A 22556-nucleotide genomic window follows, 5' to 3' on the forward strand; every position below is an offset into this window, starting at 1 on the left:
GAATAGAGCAGAACTAGTACTTCACATGATTTGTAAGCTATACTTCTATTAATGCAGCCCAAAACAGCATTGGCCTTTTTTTGCAGCCACATCACATTGTTGTGGTCTATCAGGCCATCTGGTCTATCAGACCATCAGAACTGTTGTGGTCTATCACACCATCTTACCCTGGAGGGAATGTCTGCTCCTCATTGTGCTGTAGTAATTAGTTGTGATTATTAGTTTGGGCAAAATCAAAGTCATAGGCAGGAGTATTTTGACCTCGTATGACTACAGGTGCTTCCTGAGAAAGTTTTTATTGTGCAATTGCCCTGCCACATCCACAGAATTTAGGGGGGGGGAGCAGTGTCCAGATGATATTGCCTTCCATTCATAACCCTCCTGTGTTTTCCTACCACTTCGTCCATCTTTTCCTTACCATAAAAAATATCCATCAAGGTGGGAAAGATGGAATAGCTGCACAATGTGTTTTGACTGGAAGTAAGCCTGCTAAGACCAAGGTTGCAAACCAATGCGAGTAACAATGGGTGGAATTACAGCCTTCTGCTACTATCCTATTTACTAGGAAGTAAGTCCCCACTGAACTTAGAGGGATTTGCTTCTGAGTAAACATGCATAAGATTAAGCCGAACAAGCTACAGGAACTGGTAGCTGGCATCAATTGGAGCCTTATTTCCTAATGAGAACAGTCACTCGTAGGGTGGGGGTGTGATTTTCACCCATATTGCAGCTGGGAAGAAAAGCCCCACCACCCAGCCCCATGTGGTACACTCCTCCATATGCCTGGTATTTAATTGTTTAAAAATCCATGACCTAATTGCTAATCACATCATTAACATAATGTGTAGTTAGGTTCTCTGGTGTGGAAACTGGGCTCAAATTTCCGAACTCTCTTTAACCTGTGTAAAACAGGGCTACAATGACCCAGTTCTCTTTGCCGTTATGAGGTTTAATAAGATAATCACAATGTAGCACTGTCAGGGTGGAAACTGAGCCCATAGAGCCCCAGAGCAGTTCTGATTCTGAGGAAGAGCAACAACCCGTGAGAGAGGAGCTCACTTATCTCTCACAGGCACAGCAGCAGGGAGAGATTCCTCCTGCCTGCATTCCTGAAAGAGATAGTGACCCTGGCAGCGAGAGAGCAGGGGATGGGGCCTTGCTGGGCGCTTGGCGCAGATGCAGGGAGCGGCGCCAGATGGAGGGTGCCGAGAGGAGGCGCTCTGCTTGCTTGGCGCTAAAACAATGGTCACGTCCCGAGGACCCAAGGGTAAGAGGGAGGACCTCTCCATAAGTTCAGAGTCTTCCCGCCCTCCTCCTTCAAACGGGGACCAACTGCCTTACCTGGAGCTTAGGCTATTCTGCTAACTACCCCAGTGCAGTTCCTTGCTTAGTCGTGGGTGATTAGCATCTGAAAGAGTCTTTAAGTTGCAAATGGAATAAAGCCTTGGAAAGAATCCTTTTTGTCTGTGTCTTGAGTTGGCTATTGGAGGGGACTGTAAGAGGCAGCTAGGGCGCTCCTGACAAGCACTTTGCATGCCTAAATGGACTAATAATGTCTTAGCATTGGCAGAATATTGATGCCACTGGAGGAATGCTTTCACCTATGTTGATGGAATCCTTGGGATGAAACAGGAAGCCTCTTGGGCAAGTGTGGTGTGCCTTCTTTCAGCAAGTCAGCCATATGGCAGGAAGCCCTGCATCTCAGGATCAAACCAGATGTACATCCAATTTGCTTAACACTCTCTGAGAGAGTGCAGGTGTAGCATAGTGGCTTCTTTGATGAGCTTCCGCCGGGCTTTAAAAACCTGGCTGTTCAGGCAGGCATTTGGGGTTACAGCTTTTTAGAGCAGTGTTGTTTTTTGTTATGTTGTTTTGTTCAGGTGATTATGTAAATTCATTGTATTTCGTGTTATTAGTATTGCACGCCGCCTAGAGTGGCTGGGTAGCTGGCCAGATGGGTGGCAAATAGATAGATAGATAGATAGATAGATAGATAGACAGACAGACAGACAGACAGACAGACAGACAGACAGACAGATAGACTGACTTCCAAATCAGGAAGCCCCCACTTTAGATCTCGCCCCTACCCTGAATTCACTAGGTGGCCTTAGGCAAGCCACTTCCTCTCAGCTACTGAGCCCCTCCATCTGCAATGTGGGAGCTGATAAGACCAGCTGACTTTACAGAAGGAGAGGGCAATGCATGGCCCTCCTGATGTTCAACTACAAAACCCATCATCCCCAACCACTGACCTGACTTGCTGGGGCTGATGGGGAATGGAGTCTAACAACATCTGGAGAGCCACATATTCCCTGCTCCTGCTTTATAGGCTGGATGCAAGTATTACAACCAGATAACGCACGTGAAGCAATCTGAATGCTTGAAATTGCTGTCTGAATGCTTGCTTATGATTGTAAACCACCCCAAGGGCACCTACCACTTGGGTGCCATAAAAATTAAATTTAAATAAGTAGGTAGACAGACAGACAGACAGACATAGATGCAATACAGATGATGATGATTCAGACATGCTTACTGGTTTAGATATGAAGCAGGCATGCGAGTGTTTTTATCACTCAATAGGCCACGCACAGGATGGGAGCGGAACTGGCTCCCCCCCCCCCCGCTTTACCTCCCCATGCGCCACTCCTGCAATTTTTCCCACCAGCCTGGGTCCCATACTGGGAACTGAGCTGGCTGGGGGGGAAAGTCTCCAAGTGCTGAAGTACACAGAGGTAAGGAAGGGGAGAGTGGGGGTTTCACTCCCATCCGACCCCACCCAGGCAGCATTTCATGATCAAAGTAAACTCCTCACCTCCACTTTATAGCCAAATCGGGTTTTAGCAAGCACACACATTTCTGGTTTGGCCCTCAGGGTAAATGCCAAAGTCAGAGAGATTAAGCTATCATAGCCCTTATACCAACACAACTGTTACAAGAGGATTTTGTGGCCACTTTTTTTCTTCTTATGGCATGTTTGCCGCCATCAATGCATAAGGTGTGGAGTGGAGAGGTGAGTCTCCTAAAATACAGTGGACAGGTGCCAAGGAGTTGCAGCCAATTCTGGCTGACTGACCCATCCAGCATATATCCCGAAGCGTTTGGCGATGCATGTTGTACAGGTGCAATCCTATGCATGTTTAGGCAGAAAAAAAGTCCTCCAGTTCCCAGCACTCCCCAGCCATTGGGGAATGCTGGGAGTTGTAGGGCTTTTTTCTGTCTAAAGATGCATAGGATTGTGACCTTGCCATACCTTCACATGTCAGCTATTTACCATGACAAATGCCCATGGAACAGCAGTATCCCCGGGGAGCTTGTGTATTTTTTTTAAATGCAAAGTATTTTTATTCCACTCCTCAGCCAAAAAGGCTCCTGGTGTGATTTGCACACAATCAGAAAACAAGATGCTCCATGCCTGCAGGCTTACAGTCTAAATGGAAAAAGGGATGGGAAGGGAAGAGGAAAATGAAGTAGTCTTTCAGCAGGGCTGTCAGAATGGCTGTCCTTTCCCCTCTTTTCTCCCTCTGTAAAACCTCCTGGAATGGCTGGTGGTGGTGACAGTTGCGGGAGGATGAGCTTTCATTGGGGTTTATGAAAGGGCTCTGATCAGTTATGTTGATCAGGGACCATTAGGCCCACCTCCAGAATGGTTAGATTTTCAGTGCATTGCTAAATTTGGTCACAGATTAAAGATGCTGAAACTTGACTAAACTGAAAATACTTTGAGGATGGAACTGTATACACACAAATGGCTCAGTTTTTAGATTTGTTATGTCATTCTAGCAATGGGGAAGTAAGGAGTATCAATTTCAGTTCCACTTCCCTGAAGGCTCACCTTTGGCCACATTCTGCAGTGGACAAGAATCATCCAAAGATACAACTAGGTCATCTGAAACCTAGGAAAATATGTCCAGAGGGTCAATACTCATACAGAGTTCTCTATTTGTTGGTTTTAATTGAAAGATGAATATTATTTGATCCATTTGCTTTGAAATCTCTGAAGTCCAAGCAAAGAAAAAGAGTTCCAAGGACTTGGATTAAAGAAAAGGAGAAGGCAAAGCATTTTTGGGAGCTGCAATATGCTGTCAGCCCCTGTTTCTGGGGAATGTGAGCAAAAATATGAGGTCATGCCTTTTATTGATTTAAGAGAATGTGGTTTCCAAATTACACAAACTCTTCATCAAGGAACAAAATAAATATGGGGCCAGGTCCCCAGTACAGTGTCTTCAGATGCAATCCTATTCCCATTTACCATGGGGTAAGCACCCCTGAATACAACCAGACCTATTTCTGAGTAGACGTGTATAGGACTGTGTTGTTTGTTTCTGCTCTCCCCCAGAAGCTATCATCCTCTTCACCAGTGGAGGGGTAGGGAAGACAAACTTTCCCTCTTTTGATTTATATGGAGGTCTGTACAGTATATAGCTGCATTTTATCATCAGGAACTAGTGATGTGAAAATTACTTTGTACATGAGCAGCAGGGCTGAGCTTCTAATCAACAGTAAATATTGTAGAGTTCACACTGATCCAAGCTACAATTAAAGCTCGGGTCTCATGCAAGCAAATGTAAACACACCAGATACACAGAGTGGGTGATATTGTGTTTTATGACAACATCAAGCTGAGTGAAGAGTATACAGCACTGCATAATGGGCCCAATCATTCTTCCTGTAATTGGCATGCCTATGTACAAGGTGCTCTTATTACTCTGATTAACATGACTGTCAATCTCCCACCAGCAAGACCGTCTCTCCTCAATTGCTTCTGACCTTTTCTGCAGATTTAGGCATCGGAGTGTTAGTGGCTTTTGTGAATATAACAGATAATCCATCACGGGGGCTTCTACAATCAGACCTTTCCCAGGCCTTTCGGTTCATTTCCATCCATCAATCACCCCTTAAGTACATTTCTGTTCCATCTGTGAGGAGGAAGCAGCCTTCCCAAGAGATACTTCGCTCTCATCACCACCTCCACTTTTGCCTCCTCAGTGATGCTGACAGAACAAGAGCCATCTAATTTAGAACAGATCTGAGCTCCAAGACTTCAGATTTTCTTAAGTCCCCAGCCAGGTAAAGGGGGGAATGTCGCTGTATTTCTGGATGTGTCCTGAACTACAGAACACAGCATGAAGTTCATTGAGCTATGAAAAGTTTCCATGCTTAATGTTTAAAATAAAGCCCTCCTCTTCCATCTTTTGCCCTCCTGAACCTGAAGTAAATCACAGAACTCCTCAGTCTTATTGGGATGACCTATAGGAATCAAGATCCTGAGAGGTTCGAAGGATGTCTTATCTATTATTGTAGAGATCAGCCCTCTCACTATATGGATTAACAATTTTGAAACTAAAGGCCTATGGGTATTTGTTTGCTGTTTGCCTCTATTGCCTGAAAGAAAATTTAATAAATAAATACATATTTTAAAATAACTTTTTGGTCCGACAAACCTTTCTTACTTCCTCATTAAACTTTGAGGGAGCCTCTTTGCCCTGCCTCCCCATTTCTACAGCCAAGCAAACAGTGCCAGCTCCAGGTTGCTGAGGGCCCTTGTGCAGGACACCCTCAGCAGGCCCCTCCCTCAGTGAGGCTACCTTCTCACTACCATTGTCACCAGCTGTTATTACTCCTTATCCTCTTTATCATCATCGCTACCACTTGCTTGCTTGGCCCCATCTACACAGCCATTTACTCCATGGACGCTGTGATTCAAGGTCCTTCGGGACATATGATGCAGTCACCACTTTGCAGCCTAACCATGGTTGTCACCCGGAAAATGCAGATTTCCAAAGACACGTTTTGCTGCAATGTTCTTGGCTTGCTGCAGGTTTCCCATGGTTGCGAGCTATCTGTCCCTTCCCTGAACTGACTTCGCATGTTGTGGTGGGCGTGTGGTAGGCGTGCCTAGCGCTTGTGTCACTCTGTGATGCCCCTTCACTCCTCCCCGTTCCTCCCGGGCTGCACAATTACAGAAGCATGGGGAAGTGTGCTCATTTCTTCAACCACACTTTCACGCACCTTCGCAGCTTCGTATCTTTACAATGACTGTTTTGGAGTCACTGAGCAAGCGGCGGGGGAGCAGAAGGTCCAGGACTAACTTCGCTCCAGCCACCATTTTGGAATGATAGGTAGGCACATACCTCTCAAGGCCACACACCTTGGGGAACCATCACGAGAGTCTCAGGCTGGGGAACAGCTAAACAAGGAACCGATGGACACAAAAGAACCCCTAAAATACAAAACAGCCACTAAACCCCAAAGTGTTGCACCCCCGCCCTCATGTGCCTGTGCAGCTGTGCATTTAAATATAATGGTAAAAAAAGGGGGCAGCACAACTGCCACAGCTTACTGCGCTTCAACGGCTATGTGTCAGGGCATGGTGGATTTTCCCGTTGGAGAAGTTTGCAGTAAAACACGCATGTAACACAGCAGAAGCTAATTTGCAGCTGCAATGCTGTGCAGTTAAGACGGAGTGGAGGTTGAAAGTGGTGCCATGTAGATGGCCCCCTTGACTGGCAGGGAGCCAGTGAGCAAGTGGGCAGTAGCATCTACCGCTTCTCTTTCTCACCACCACCATTGTCTGGGCCAGAGCAAGAGGCAGGTGAACAAGGAGGTTGCAATGGTGAAGAGGAGAAAGTCCAGGGGCTGAAAGTCAGTGGGCCCTGGCTGGGGTCTGGGCCCTCAGCAGGTGCCCAGCCATGCCTACTCTTGACGCTGGCCCTGCATGCTAAGCAAACCATTATCTGCTGAAGTCTCTGGCTGAGACTGAGTCCAGGGCCAAGTTCCAGTGACTGATATTCCTGACTTACAATCTTCATTCTTGCTGGCTCCTAACCTGCTCTGTCTCCTGGACTCCCATGCAAGGTTGTCGCCTGGTCCTTCCTTCCTTGCCTCTTCCCCAATAGCATCTCTCTCTCTCTCTCTCTCTCTCTTTCTCTCCCTGTTCTTCTGTTGTCCCTTTCTGTTCACGGAAGCACCCACCACAGCAGCATTAGGAACAGAGCATCCCTTCCATCTGCTGTTGCAGCAAAAGTGCTGGTTGGGCAACTTCCCATGCACCTGGTTTTAAGGGTAGTCACAGGAACATAGGAAGCTGCTTCACACTGACTCAGACCATTGCTCCATCTAGCCCAGTACCGTCAACACTGACTGGCAGCAGCTCTCCAGGGTTTCAGGCAGGATTTCTTTCTAGCCCTACCTGGAGATGCTGAGGATTGAACCTGGGACCTCCTGCATGCAAAGCAGGTGCTCTACCACTGTGTCATGGCCCCTCACCTGAGGCAACCCAATGAACTTCTTCTTGTCTGAACACTGAGGTGTCTAATAGGCTCAGAAAGGAAACAACCTGTTTGGCCCTTCTACAAGTGGTGGTTGTCAGATTGTCATGTGGGCAGGCCAAAGAAAGGAACCACAAAAAAATCAATTCATACCAGCAAATAGGTTTGTTTGCAGGCGGTGCAGCCTTGGCCTTTTCAGGCTATCAAAATGTGACAAACCAGACTTACCCAGGCAAGTCTGCCTCTAAAAAGGTTGCCAGATCCAGAGGCTCTGCCTGCAGCTTTCAGAGCTCTGGGACAGCGAGGCAGTGGCCTGGCTCACATGTCACACTAAACTATGGTTTAGCACAGGGGTGCAGAACCTTTTTCAGCCTGAGGGCCAAATTCCATTCCAGAGAAGCTCTTGAGGGCCACATTGCAATAACCAAGCCTTAGGAAAGGCATTTCAATCTTTTTGAGTGGGGAAACCCCCCACAAAAAAAGTTGGGAAACCATCAAATGATCAGGGTGGGGATGCAGGAACAGGCACAACTTGGTGACATTTGAATTGGGGAAATTTTGATTACATTAAACTGTGGTTTGTTAACAAATCAGGATCATAAGCTATGAATTGATTCTGGGGTATTTGAACAGACCATCATGAGTACAGCATCTTGCTTCCAACAGTGGCCGGCCAGATGCTTCCAGGAAACCCAAAAGTAGTGCCTGAAGGCAACAGTGCCTTGTGTCCCCCCAGCACTTGGTATTCAGAGTGACACTTTGTTTTGAAGGAAGTGTTTTTACAGAGCCATGGTACCAGCCCATGATATGTAGGGCTTTTCTGTATGAGGCTTTTAACCTGCACCTTTACCAAGTCTTTGCTTCCAGGTTCTCTGGGGAATTAAGATCAACTCCTTCACACATTTTTTTCCAGGGGGTTTCTTTCTCTGCTTTTCTATATGTTCCATTACTCAACTACTAGGTGGCACTATGGTATAGTGGAATTGTGGAAATACACTAGGATTTATGATGCCATTCAGAGATATACCAGACTTTCCTCATTAGGAAACAAAATGTGATAATGGTTGCAAAGCACGGGAGAAGCTCTGGAGGACAACAACATCATGTAAAAGACCCGCAAACTACCATGAGTGAGGAATCAGGAGCGGACAATAAAAGCCTCGTGTAGAAAGGTTGTAAGTATTAGTATCCGCTGTAGACTTGAAAGGGTGGATGGGAAGAATCCCTCAGAGGAGGGTGATAAATAAAGCAGAGAAGCCTGTGTGAGAGCTCTTAATACATTTTGGGCGTGTATGACATTTTGATGGATCTAAGTGTTGGCACAGTGCTGATTTCCTTTAACACCTCCCCTCCATTTCCTCTCATGGACACACAAACCCAGCTGTCTAAGTTGAGTCTTGTTTTATGGAGCCGGTACCTGTCGTAGTCTCCATTGCACAGGGCTCGCACAGGGATAGTGAAGGACTGCCATACCGGGTTCAGAGTGTTCTTCACCACTTCCGTTTTGTGGCAGATGGTAAATCTGGCAGAATACAAAAGGCCTGTATAGTTATGGATTATTCCATAGCCCCCCGAGCCTGCCTTAGGTTGGCAGTGAAGAATAATGAAGACGAAAACCTCATTAAGTTACTGTCTCCGAAGTATGATTCTCTAGACAACCAAAGGGGAATACTGATCCAGGGTTGGGTCAAGACCAAAATGGATTGCTTTAGTAGTTGTAAAAGCTGGCATTCTCTGAACACATGCAGCAGGAATAAGCACCTCCTGTATCCACTATTAGCAAACAGAAACAAATATCCTTCATAGAGGATAGAACTCTACTTTCGCCTAGAACTATACTTTTTCTAACACAATTCCTGCACCAGTAGTGCAATATCCTGTTCCTATGTATTAGGAGGTGAGGGTAGACTAGCTGACGGTGGAATAATCATACTGTTCACCAGTAAAAACAACTAGGAAGATGTGTGTGTGTGGGGGGGAAGCTATCTAAGGGACCACCTGTCTCAGTATGAACATGTCCAGGCATTATGATCTGCAGGAAATGGCCTTTTGATAGCACCATTACCCACAGAGGGTCATTCATTGGGCATGCATGAAAAGGCACTGTTCTGTGTTGCTCTCAAACTATAGAATGCACTCCCTCAAGAACTACAATTGGCCCTCATTCGCTTGGCTTTTAGAAAGGGTGAAAAGACACAACTTTTCAATTTAGTCCTTTAAATGTGTAATTTAATCTTTTACAATTTTTAAAGTTTTTATTCTTATTGTTTTACAGTTGTATTGTTTTAAATGGCTGTACACAGTTGTTGATGGCTTTTTAGAAGATAAGGTAGTGTATAAATGTTACAAATAAATACATTAATAAAAGCATACTCCCTAAAGCAGGGGGGAGGAACTTTTTTCCTCTCAGGAGCCACATTCCCTTAAGACTAATCTGTCAGGTCCTGCAAGCTGGCTGTGGCCAGGGGCTGAAGCAGGCAGTGGGTATGGTTGGAGCCAAAAGTGGATGGGGCCACCACTTCTCTCTCTCTCTCTCTCTCTCTCGCTCACACACACACACACACACCATTTTCTCTCTCTCTCTTCCTCCCCACCTCCAGCAACAGAACTGTTTGCACGATTACCATGAGTTAAACAAGGCATGATAGCTTGTTTAAGCTGTGGCATCTGCTGGGTGCCATTTTCCTAATCACCCCCCCCCCCCAGGCGTGACTTGTCATGGCACCCAAACCTGGGCAGCATGGCTTGTTGGAGAGGGAAACAACCTTCAAATAACTCCCAAAGAGCCCATGGGTTATCTGAGGGTTGTTTTACCCTCCAACAAGCCATGCTGCCTGGGTTCAGAAGACGCAACAAGTTGTGCCCAGGTGGGTGATTAGGGAAATGACACCGGCACACACCATGGCTTAAAGAAGCGACCGTGGTTTGTTTAACCCACAGTGACTGCACAAACTAGGTTGCTGAATCAGGCCATTAATCTGTCTAACTCATGGTTATCTACCCTAGCTGGCAGTAGGTCTTTGAAATCTCCAGTACAGGTGTATTCCAAGGAGAGTTTGGCTTTGATTTATAACTATCAAGAGGAGGACTATCTTGATCAGTTCTCAACTGCTAGTGCCTTTTAAAGTTTATTATGAGCAACCACTACCCAGTCTCTGTTCTGTTGAATTAAATAGAACATATAAATAAATGACTTTGGAAACCACTGCACGTAGAGAGCTGGACTCTCTTTTATCCCATATCGAGAAGCAAATTTGAAAGCTCCAATAAACCAGTTCCTTAATGTATCTGCTTACTTGAGCTGCACAGGAGAAATGATTTTGAAGGAATAATGTCTTCGGGTGCAATCCTATGCATGTTGCCTCTGCTGGAAATAGTGGGACTTGTAGGACTTTTTTTAGTTGAAACATGCATAGGTTTGCACCCTTAGTGACTCTGTACAAGTGTAAGTAGGCCCAGAAGGAAGGCACACCAGGTCAACTGCCCATCATTTGCTTTTTTAGTACTGCTAAAATTGCAAAACTGGATGAGCAAAGATGGATTAATTTCTCCCAGAACAGCACATAACATTTATAAAGATCAGAATGCTGAAAAGTGCTTTCCCATCCTGACTGAATTTAATACTCTCTCCTCCATATTCATGCTCCTTCTCACCTTACCTTTTTTTTACAGTATTCCCCAGGAGTGATGATTCTTCTACAAGTATGCAAAATGCTCACATTTTTAGAATTCTAGGTAAAAATGTTTAAGCCAAGGTGTCCACACTTATTTATTTATTTATTTATTTTTAACATTTATATCCCGCCCTATATCATTAGGATCTCAGGGTGGTGTACAAATAAAATAAAACTATATAATGTATCATACTCTCCATGGGCTTGCAATGGAAGATGCACTACTAAAACAGCCTTATAAAAAAAGCACACAAAAGTTACTAGTGTACCAAAAAAAGAAAAGAAAAAAGTACTACCTACTAAGAGGCCAGCAGCCTGCACTTCTGTGCTGGCCATGGGGGAGAAGTCCCCTCCTTTGTGGCTAGGAAAATGCAGAATACAAGCCTCTTGGCAAGCAGACTTGAGGAGAGGGACACAGCAATCCATCCCTCCTCCATCAATCTGCTGTATTTTTGCAGTGGCTGTGGAGAAAATAGCTTCCCTTCCACCAGCATGGAAGTGGACCAGGCTAGCTGAGGAGGGATGGAAAGATCCATCCCTCTTCTGCAAGCCCACTCACTCACCTGTGTAGAATTTCTTGTGAACTATGGCTACCAGGTGACTTGTTAACATATGAGGCTGATTTACAACAATATGAAGCGTACTACTGATTTCATAAGACCCTAAAGTCATTATTAGTAAGCATGCGCTAGATAATCATCACTATGCTAGCAACATCCTTACCAGTCCTTACTCAGGAGATGCTCCTGTATGTCATTTATTGGAGTCCTCTGGGCATCCCAGTTCAACTGTTGTTCCCTTGTTGCCAGTGGAGGCTGGTGGCTCTGATGGCAGCGGGGCAGTGCATCTGCTCTGGATTTCAATCAGAACTCCAAAGGGGCTATCCAAGTTCTGAATGAAACCTTGAATGGATTCACTGCCCCACTGACATCAGAGCCACCAGCCTCCACTGCCCGTTGCTTAAATTGTTTGGAGCCAGAGGATGGCCTATATGTCTATAGCAGGGGTGTTGAGCATCAGGCCTGTGGGCCAAATCTGGCCTGTCTGGGGCCCTAGCCCAGCCCTCTGGGGTCCACCAGATGGCTACGCCCTGGCCTCATCCCCTCCCCTGCTTTCCCAGCTTTTGTGCAGTTCTCCCCCCTCCCCCAACCACCACCAGTGTAAAAGGTTGAGATGCCTCGGCTAAGGCTTAGCTACTAAGGCTTAGCTACTGGTAGGAAGAGCTGTAAGCCAAATTATGCTGCATTTTTGACCCCACCCTTTTCCTTTTGGCCCAACCCACATTTGCCTTCAGTACCACCCACCACTGGAATGTGGCCCCCCAGAGCTTCTCTGAAATGGAATTTGGCCCTCGGGCTGAAAGAAGTTCCGCACCCCTGGTCTACAGTTGCATACACCTTAAACAGATGAAAAAAAGAGGACAGCTGCACAATGGCTATGGTTCCCAGTGTATTCCAAGGAAAATCTTTATCAAGATAAATGCTTAATGCTTCTTAATTAAAAACTGCTTGGAACAACATTTCACTCCAGGCTACCAAAGCAAACTCTGTTGTGATATGGGCAAACCTCCTGCCACAAGAGCAAAAACACTTGTACTTACGTCCCGTCCTCATTACTTCTGTAGAAAACCATGAAGGGGTCAGATTTTCCAAAGAAATCTTTCTTGTCCAGCTTGTTGGCACAGAACTGCATGGTGGCCACATCCTTGGAATTGGAAGCAGAAAACATATTGTTGTCTATAAATTATGCTGCTGAACTAACAGAGCAATATTAAGAAACTCCTTCATGCATATAGTAAGGAGGAGAGGCATACAGCAGAAGAAGCCAGGGCTGAAACTAGTTCAATGGGAAGTGGAAGGAGAGGGAGTTAAGGTCATCACTGAAGGAAATTTACATTGACAGATAATGAATGGAACGGACTGGAACAGCAAGGTGCAAAGCTAGGAAAATCCAGAGCAGCTGGTCACCTAGGCACCTAATAATGTAATATTGCAACTAAGAATTTAGATTTTTAAAAACTTACGTTAGCACTCATTTGATTGTGGCACTTAAGCATCCCTCCACCCCACCCCAATTTCTGGTAGGTGCACTCAAGCTTTAAACACTGCTCTCTGTAGAAGCTAGGGTTTGGTTGATTATTTTTGTATTAGGCAAATGATCCAATACACTTTTTGGGTTTTGGGAGGTTAAATCAACCTAGGTTCTTAGTATTATATTGGGTTTACCTGCTTTTGTTATTGGTGAGGGGGTATGGACTTAAAAAAAAAGGTTCACATATTTGCTGCTTTGTGAATGCATAAAATCTTGATTGGAACAGCATCCCACAAATGGCATAGATTCAATGATGTCATGAATCCTTGTTAATATTTAGCTTGGACATTGGTCAGATAGTGCTGCCACCATCAGAACCATTCCTTACATTATAATCAGGAATTCTGAGGACCTGAGGTGCATATCATGGTTTATGAGGGGCCACAGATTCCCAGATTTCAGATTCCCAGATTGGAGACAGAGCTCTAACCTCAGGGTGTGTGTGGGGGGGCAGATCCGCACTCTGACCCCCTTCCCCCTCACAACTGATGTGGAAATATCCTCTCTGGCTGCTCTCCAAGGTTGGGAATGTGACCTTGGAAGATGAGGAAAGGGGGCATTTTGGTGGGCAGGGAGGGGAGGAGACTGGACAGCCCAGGATATGAGCTATCCTGAGGTGTCTCCAGTCTCCTTCCCTCCCCCTCTAAAACACTCCAGCAAGACAGGCAAAAAAACCCTTCTAGCAAAAATGCAAAGTGGGAGGATGAGGGTGATGGTAAGCCTCTGAGTTCAGAGGCTTATGATAATTGAGGGCGGAAACAATAGGAAATAATGTTTCCGTTAAGGGCGGAAACAATGCCCTTAATGAGGACCGCTTCCAGGTGGCTTCTGGCTAGCCTTACCACCCTTGGATCACAGCATTACCAGAGCAGCTAAGCCATCACACTCTTAGCCATGGAGCCACACATTAGTTCAGCAGCTTAAGCAAGATACTTATGCATGCATTTGTGATGCAGAGGGCCCTGGAGATGGTTCGGTTTAAGTTCTCCATGGTTTCATCTGAGTGAGCCACTATAGGGGATGTCATGATCCATCTCTGTAGAAATCCTTTTCCCCCTTCTAATCTACACTATCCAGTTTGGCATCGTCAGACACACACCATTACACTTGAGTACATGCAACGCATCTTATGCCATGCCTGGATCATCCATTTATACTACACTGCCCACAGTGCAGCAGAAACAGAAGTGGCAAGCTATCCCAATGTGAAAGAAATAACAGCCTTGTCTGTGTAAATCTCCAGACACACATCAAGACGTGGTGCTGTACTCACAGCCCATGCTCCTTTAAGAATGAGGATGAAGTAGGCAAACTTGCTCATTTGAATGAGCCTGGTGTCAATGCTGAGCCAGTGTGAAAGGACTGAGGGCTACCATGTGGCTAGAAATGCCATGTTTGCGATGAAAACTCAACCGAGATCTTGGTACTAGACAAGACTTTCTCCAGCAGCAGGCAGTCACAAAAGGGAGCCAAAGTAGGTTAGCATCAAACCTTATACCCTGTGATTTCAACTCAATGCACAATCCTTCAGTTTCTCTGTTAAATTCCCAGCTTGTGCTGCTCCAGGCAGTAAGCAGCTGTCCCTCTTCAGCAGGAAACCAGTGACTCACCATGTGCATGTAAGCATTTAATCTTTCTAAGGACACCATTGTAGCTGAGTGAAAGGGAGGAACACAGCTTAAAGAGCAAAGCAGAGTGAGGGCAACCAGGGTGTCTAAACTCCACTCCAGGTGTTATTATTGCCCTGTGGTGTGCTTCTGGGCAAGCCCCTCTTCTCCTTGTTCCCATCTCCCCATCTCGATGTGGCATTATGGTTTGTTAACAACTGCTCAGTGCTTTTTGAGATCCTAAGCTGAAAAGCACTAGGGAAAGGCAGATCAGAAATAAGGGTTGCAGAGCTCAAAGGTGGCAAAGATCCAGCGTAGTGGCAGGTTGACTCTTTTGAACATGAAGCGGCTGCCTTGACCCCACTTAATGTGAACATGTTCATGCTCAGTAAAGGGAGCTTGGAAAGCATCAGTTTTCCATGCTAGCACCAGTAATCCTAGTGACTATAGCAGAATAGCAGGTGGTTGGAGAGGAAAATCCACACGGGATGACAGAATGTGCTGATACAGCAGGGGGAGGAATAACGTTATTAACAGCCCCTGATCTCAGGCACAGTGAAGTACATACAAGTCTCCACATTCTCCTGATTCTGGCCCATTGTCTTTACTGGTTCAGGTAAGAGTTTAGCTTGGGGGAAAAAGGCAAGTAAGCAGAGGCATGACAGAGGTGTACAAAGTGATGCATGGTGTGGAGAATGTGGATAGGGAGACATTTGTTTACCTCTTTCATAAAAGTTGAACCTGGGGTCATCCCATGAGGCTGATTGGTGGGAGATTCAGGACAGATAAAAGGAAGTACTTCTTCACACAGCGCATAGTTAAACTATGAAGTTTGCTACCACAAGATGTAGTGATGGCCACCCATTTGGATGGCTTTAAAAGGGGCTAGACAAATCCCTGGAGGAAAAGACGATCAATGGCTACTAGTCCTGATGGCTATACACTACTTCCAGCATCAGAGGCAGTATGCCTATGTGCACCAGTTGCTGGGGAACATGGGTGGGAGGATGCTGATGTACTCATGTTCTGCTTGTGGGTGCCCATCAGCAGCTTGTTGGCCACTGTGTGAAGAGAATGCTGGACACGATGGACCCTTGGTCTGATCCAGCACAGCTCTCTTATGTTCTTAAGATTGGCTCTAGAAGATGCCTCCTGGGATGGTTAATAGCACAATCTCCTTGGGGACCACAGTGGAGAGTAAAAGGGAGTGGGAAATGGAAATATGGAAGAAAGTGTTCAGTGAAGAAAGATGGTCTACAGTAGATGCTGCAATCCTATACCCACTTACCTGTAAGTCCCATTGAACTCAACTGGACTTACTTCTGAGTAGACATATTTAGGATTGCATTGTAAAAGGCTCTCAGGTGATGAGGGTGCTCAGCCACAGAGTTGGATCACTTTCTCCTCAGTAACAGTTTCCAGGGGGGAGCCGTGCTAGTCTATTGCAGCCAAAACAACAAAGAGTCATGTGGCACCTTAAAGACGAATGCATTTATTCTGACATAACCTTTCATGGACTATAGCCCATAAAAGATTTGTATCAAGCCTCCAGCAATAGAAAGCCACATAGCAAGGATACAAATACAGAGACCAGACTCTGCATCAAGCCCAGATGCCAGCTCTGTCCCCATATCTACTCTGGAAACACTATTAGAGGGCCGAATAACGTCACCCACAAAAAGAGGGTCATTCACTTGTTCATCTTCCAATGTCGCATTTGCTTTCTTCTGTCAGGAATGCCCTTCTGCAGTCTACATAGAGGAAACAGGAAAGTCTCTACAGAAAAGGATACATGGACGAAGTCTCAGAAATGGCAATATTCAAAAAATCCATGGAGAATGCTTCAACCTCTCGGGATACTCTGTCACTGACCTTAAAGTGGCCATTGTGGAGCAGTGAAACTTCAAAAGGAGATTAAAGCAAGAGACAGGTTCAGTTCTATCACTACAGGCTTAAATCTGGATAAAGGATTTTTAAAGATCACACTGCATGTATTAATTGGCTTACTTAGTGCCAGAATGTTCATGTTACCAGCAGCAACTGCACTGTGAATGACCGCTGTCAATAATGTGATTGTCACTTTTTACTAGGGAAGTATGAGAAATGTGTTTCAGTTCATTTTTGGTCAGGATTTTACCCAGTTCGCACCTTCTGGACTGAACACACATGATCTGCAGTAAAAGTCCATAAATTTCCAAGCTTGCAATGTGATTCACGAACAAAAAACAAGTTTGACAGCATGTGTACATTTCAAAAATGCATGTACTTCAAAATGTGTACATTTAAAAAATGTGTGTATTTCAAAATGAGCATGTTTCAAAAATGTGCACAATTGATGCGTACATTTGAAGGATATGCACAGAAATACGCACAGATTTTAATGCGAAAAGAAAAAAAACAAAGCTTGCAATCTGATATGGGCTTGAGTCAGAACAAGCTTTGAGATGGAATTCAGAGAACTCTGGTGAGCTCAAGTTTTGCTGATTTGCACATCCCTCCTTTTTGCATTTCATTTCCTTCTGGACCCATTGTTTACAATTCCCCCCCCCACCTCCACCACATGTACTGTATGAAACTCTCCATAATACTCCATGAATCTGATGAAGTGAGCTATAGTCCATGACAGCTTCTGCGAGAATAAATCTGTTACTCTTTCAGGTGCCACAAGACCCTCTGTTGTTTTTCTCCTTTGTGCAGCTCTTACCCTGAACAGCATGGCTCCCTGGGCAAATGTACACAAGAAGTGACAGTGCTCAAGCCCAAAGTGGCCTAAAAGAGAGAAAGATGCTGCTTCTGATCTGGGCCCACAGTCAAAGGGCAATGGTACAGAAGTCTGAGGGCATGCTGTCACTTTACATGGGCTGCCCATCAGATCAGATGTGGTACACTCCATGCTGCTTTTGGAGTGGTGACCAAGAGCATTGTCATCCAGGCCAAAAGCAGCATTCAGTGTGTCACTTCTGCCTTGGTGGCCACCCCTCGAAAAGCGACAGCATATCCACCACCACCACCACCACCCCCCTTCACTCTCAGGAAGGTACCAGGGCACCTAATACCTTGGCCAGCGAAGGTTCACACGCTCCCCCACCCCAGAGTAAAGAAACTGGCTATTGTGGACATCAAGCATGTTCACATGGTATTTATTTGGGCATCAGCTCTTGACCTCCCCAGTCCACAGCGGGGATGGCAAAATCAGTGATTTTCAATCACTTGCTGAGTTTCTCCAAGTTCCACCTTGAAGCTTATCCTCTCCACTCACATTTCCGATGGCAATCTGTTTTTCTTTTCATTTGAACAGGAAAAGTGCGCATTTCAATATGCATTTTTGAAAGTGCGCACCCAAAGTGTGCACAGTCTCCCCACAGACTCAAGCATGAAATGTGTAATTTTTTTAAAGTGCCTATTTAAAAAGTGCACTTTTTTTTTTTTTAGCACATTTTTTGCAATGCAAATGCAAGTTCAGGAACATGTGAGCTTTCCCTGAAAAGTGCATTCCCATTTGTGTTTGCATTTGGGGCTGTGAATGGGGCAAATTAAAAGTAAAAGCAAATCAAAATGAAATACTCGTACAACCCTAGTCCACAGATGCCAGCAACTGTGCAGGGCTGGCCTCCCATGAGCTCTTCAGGGATGTCCCCTGGCAATAAAATACTGCCATGTAGGGATGCTTGAAGAATTTTATCTTTGTGAATTCTGATGCAAACTGACCTGGTATGCACTTCCCAGACTGGAAGTTTGCAATGCAGGTCTTGGTTTAAGAATGTACCAAAATCCATTTTTAAAATATATTTTAGGATAAAATATGTTTAGAAATGCATGTATGCAGATAAAATACATTTATAAATGTGTACTCTGAGAGAAAATATGTACAAAAATATGTACTTAAATATGTATTGATATACAAGTTTTCATGCAGATTTTTGTAAATAAATAGAAAAAACGCTGCACATTAATATGGAAATAGAACAAAACGGACACATGAATGAACAGATGCAAAACTGACATGGACCATAAACAGACTGATCTGTCTGTCCCTACTTTTCTGACTCCTGCTGAGGCAGTGAGGTAGCAAGGTAAAGAGAAGGGATGGGAGAATCCCCCAATGTCCGGTCCAGGGGAGGGTCCACCATGGGGAAATCTGGGCTGCTTGTAACTTACCAGATTTTCCTGTAGCCCTGATTTGCCTGCCAGATTTTGCGGGGAGTCTTATTTGCATATCTTACACCATTTGCAGCTGTAAAGCACTTTCTTCTACGTAAATTGCAGCTGTAAAGTGTTTTATGGCCACAATCTATGTAGAAGTAGGCACGTTATGTCTACAATTTATGTGGAGGTAAGTGCTTTATGGCTGTAAATGCCATAAAAATGCATACAGTGGTAGTTTTCCCACGATAGGCTAACGGCAGCCACTATTAGCATATCATGCCTTTCTTAAAGCCAGAAGATGACCCTGCACAAAATCCAGAGAATATGCAAGTAATGGAGCTGGTCTGCTATGGACTCTACAGGTTGGATTCTTGGGAATCTGATCTCACTGGAGTCCACAGCAGATTTCTCTAGCATCCCTAGTCAAGAGTGAGATGAGCCAATGCTGGGTTGGGACAAGGCATTGGCAAAAACAAGGTGAGTTTGTGACAGGGAACAGCACCAAGCGACGACCTTCTGTTGTTCAGGCCAAAGAATCAGGCTTGACCTGGAACCTTGCATAAGAGCCATTGTTAGTCATGAGACCCATATCAAGGAAATGACAGCTCCCTCCTGTCCTCATGACTGGGCCCAGTGAAAACAATGTGCTCAGATACTTCCAGGAGGGGAGCAACAGTGAACAGGTAGAGCAGGGATGGGGAACGTGTGGCCCTCCAGATGTTGTCAGACTGTAACTCCCATCATCCGTCACCATTGACTATGCTGGCTAGGGCTCATGGGAGTTGCAGTCCAACATCTGGAGGGCCACATGTTCTCCACCCCTGTCCTGGAGGAAGCCAAGGGCATGAAAACCACATCTTTCTCATCCTCTCTAGACAGAGGATGAGTCTAGAGAGGAAAGGGCCATAGCTCAGTGGAAGAGCACCTGCTTTGCAGGCAGAAAGTCCCAGGTTCAATCCCTGGCATAGCCAGGTAGGCCTAGAAAAAATCCTGCCTGAAACCCTGGAGAGCTGCTGCCAGTCACTACTGACAATACTAGGCAAGATGGATTGATACTGACTGACTGACTTATACTGACTCAGTATAAGGCAGCTTCCTAAGTTCCTATCCTTTACATGGTTTGGAATCAATGCACACCGGTGAGATACATGTCTCCTGGTGGGAGGGGTGTGTCACAACTAGGGATGCTGGAGAAATTCAAGATGGACTAAAATGAGTTCGGATTTCTACGAATCCGACCTGCACAATCTGCTATGTGCCAGCCTCCTCAGGCTGCGTGGAGTCCATGGACTTTCCGATCTTTTTTTTACTTCCCTGAAATTTCTGCGAATGTATTCGAAGGAAAATATGCACGTTTCTGCTGCAACTGGAAAATATATACAGGAAAAAGTTGAATGGAATGGGAGACAATACGATAAATGTTACATACTAACATCAATTACATAAATTGTTGTGAACCCTCTTATGAAATTATTCGCATATTTTTCTGCATAACAAAAAAAAATTGAATCCATCTGTGAACGGACGCTGGAATGAATGACACCGCACAATCCACGAAACACACATGGGACAGATTTCACAAAATCCAGACATCCCTAGCCACAACAGTATTCTGCCTCCCTGATGCAGATGCACACATCTCCCTGTGGTCTGGCTATCCTGCCATGGCAATGTTTTCAGGCCATGATGCTGCGTGATACCCATGGGGTGATGTTGACAAGGAATAATGGCACTGAGTAGAAGAAGCTCAGCTAAACCTCTACCACCCATTTCTCAGTATCCTCAGTGCAAGGGGAAGAGTGAAGCCAACTTTGAGCACAGGCAGCAGGATGGCTCATGTGGAGCTAATTGCTTGTGTCTCGGTTCATTCCAATCGAAATGGGTGTTAAATTCTCTTTATAGCACAACAGATGGTGGGTTGCTTTGAACGCATTCAAGCGCACCCCTGAAATTCTGAGTGGACATTAGTGTCAGAAGCAGAATGCACGAACCAGACAGTGTTTGTCTACTGAGCTGAAAGGGTGTGCGCGTTTCCTGTTTATGAGCTAATGAGAGAGTACTCCCCAAGTATCTTATGTCGTAACTACTGTGTGGGTGTGCACATGTGTGCAAAAGCAGAAGAGAGCTATGAAAAGTAGTGTGTGTATACTTAAATATGAGTATTAGGTGTATCCATTTGCACAACTCTGCACACAAAAAGACAGGCACATGGGCACCCATGTGAAAAGGAGTTGTTTTGTAAGGCATTTCTTCTTCACTGTGGGAATTCAATAAAAGTGTGTGTGAGAGGGGAAAAAACCTGCGCTAGTCTGTGTAGGAGAGAAATTTGGATCCCCCCCCCCACCCCACCTCTTGCAGACGTCAGAAATGTGGGTGAGAGGAGGTGAGAAAAGCACAGTGATACTGTTTGTGTTCTTTTCTGTATGTGGGAGAGAAAGAGAATGAAAGAGTCTGCCTTTGCTGCCGTCTAGACAGGCCTGTGTTTCTCTTGAAAGATATACCCACCAACTGTGCTGTTTTGTTCTATTCAGTGTCATCAGCAAGCTGGTTGTGGCAGTGGAGAGGAGCTGAACCCCGAAGTGAGCAGCTGATACATGACTGTTGGGTTTACTCAGGCATAGCCTTGCTAGTTGTCTGTCTGTGTCTCCCTCACAACCCAAGTTCATGACTGACAATGCTCACAACATCGACCCCGATGTGGTGAGCTTTTCCTTTGAAGGAAGAAGTCTGGGTTTTCTCCATTAACCTCTGCAGTAAAGGCTAGCTTCAGAACTCCCTTTAAGCCACTTTCTGATGAAGCTTGGCTGGGGAAAAAGACCCCAGAGCAGCCACCCCAATCTGGTTCTCCTCTAGGTTGGCCAAGCTGGCTGAGAATGATGGAAGTTGTGGTCCAACACATCTGGAAAGCACTAGGTTGGGGATGGCTGCCATAGGGGAAGGATTTCAATAGATGGACGTGTCCAGTGGTATGCTTCCAGTGTTAAGAAAGGAAGAGAAAAATGTGCCTAGTGTGATAGGCCTCAGATTGTAGATTTATGACAGCCTTCTCCAACCTGGCGCCCTCCAGTTGTTTGGGACTACACCTCCCATCAGCCCCAGCCACATCAAAGGATGGTCAGGGTTGATGGGAGTTGTAGTCTAAACATCTGGAGGGCATCAGGCTGGAAGCCTAACATCATCTGTCATTGATTGATTCATTACATGTTATCCTGATCTTCCTGCAAGGGCTCAGAGAGGCATACATGGGTGTTCTCTTTTTTATCCTCACAACAACCTGTGAGGTAGGTTAGAATGGGAATGACTCCCCCCAGATCACCCAGTTAGTTTCATGGCTTACTGATGATTTGAACCCAGGCCTCCTTGTCCAACACTCCAGCCACTACCCCACACCGTCTCTCAATCACTACACCATGCTGCCTCTCTGCAATATATGCCACTGTAGCTTATTTATCAATTGATTGGATTTGTACCCTACCTTTCTACCAAAAAATGGCACTCAGAATGGCTATGCTTCCCCTAGGCCTGTTGATGCATCATGTTATGCACATGAGGGGTGGTTTTGCATGTGCCTTTTACTGTGAATATTAGACCATTACATAGTGCCAGCACCACATTTTCAGACACATGTTTGCATCCATGGACGTAGGTGCAGATAATAAGTAAGCAAAAACATTGATAAGGATGCTTTTTCCTGCTTTGTTATCTGCAACTGCTACAACATGATGCCATATGTGGATATGTAACTGACAGCTTACTTCGTACCACAC

General features: G+C 45.3%; 1 protein-coding gene across 2 annotated transcripts in view; it reads right to left on the reverse strand.

The window, feature by feature from the left end:
- Window positions 1-22556, reverse strand: part of LOC146348344 (copine-5) — a 191247-nt gene that overhangs the window by 61016 nt on the left and 107675 nt on the right. For both annotated transcript variants that reach the window (XM_084848305.1, XM_084848306.1), the window contains 2 exons: window positions 12546-12649; window positions 8689-8793 (listed from right to left, as the gene is read on the reverse strand). In XM_084848305.1, coding sequence (XP_084704431.1) covers window positions 8689-8793; window positions 12546-12649 — 209 coding nt within the window. The remainder of the gene's footprint in view (window positions 1-8688; window positions 8794-12545; window positions 12650-22556) is intronic.

The sequence above is a fragment of the Heloderma suspectum genome, chromosome 4, assembly GCF_057233095.1.
Source record: "Heloderma suspectum isolate Gila_16-S chromosome 4, 16-S_ref, whole genome shotgun sequence".
NCBI lineage: Eukaryota > Metazoa > Chordata > Lepidosauria > Squamata > Helodermatidae > Heloderma > Heloderma suspectum.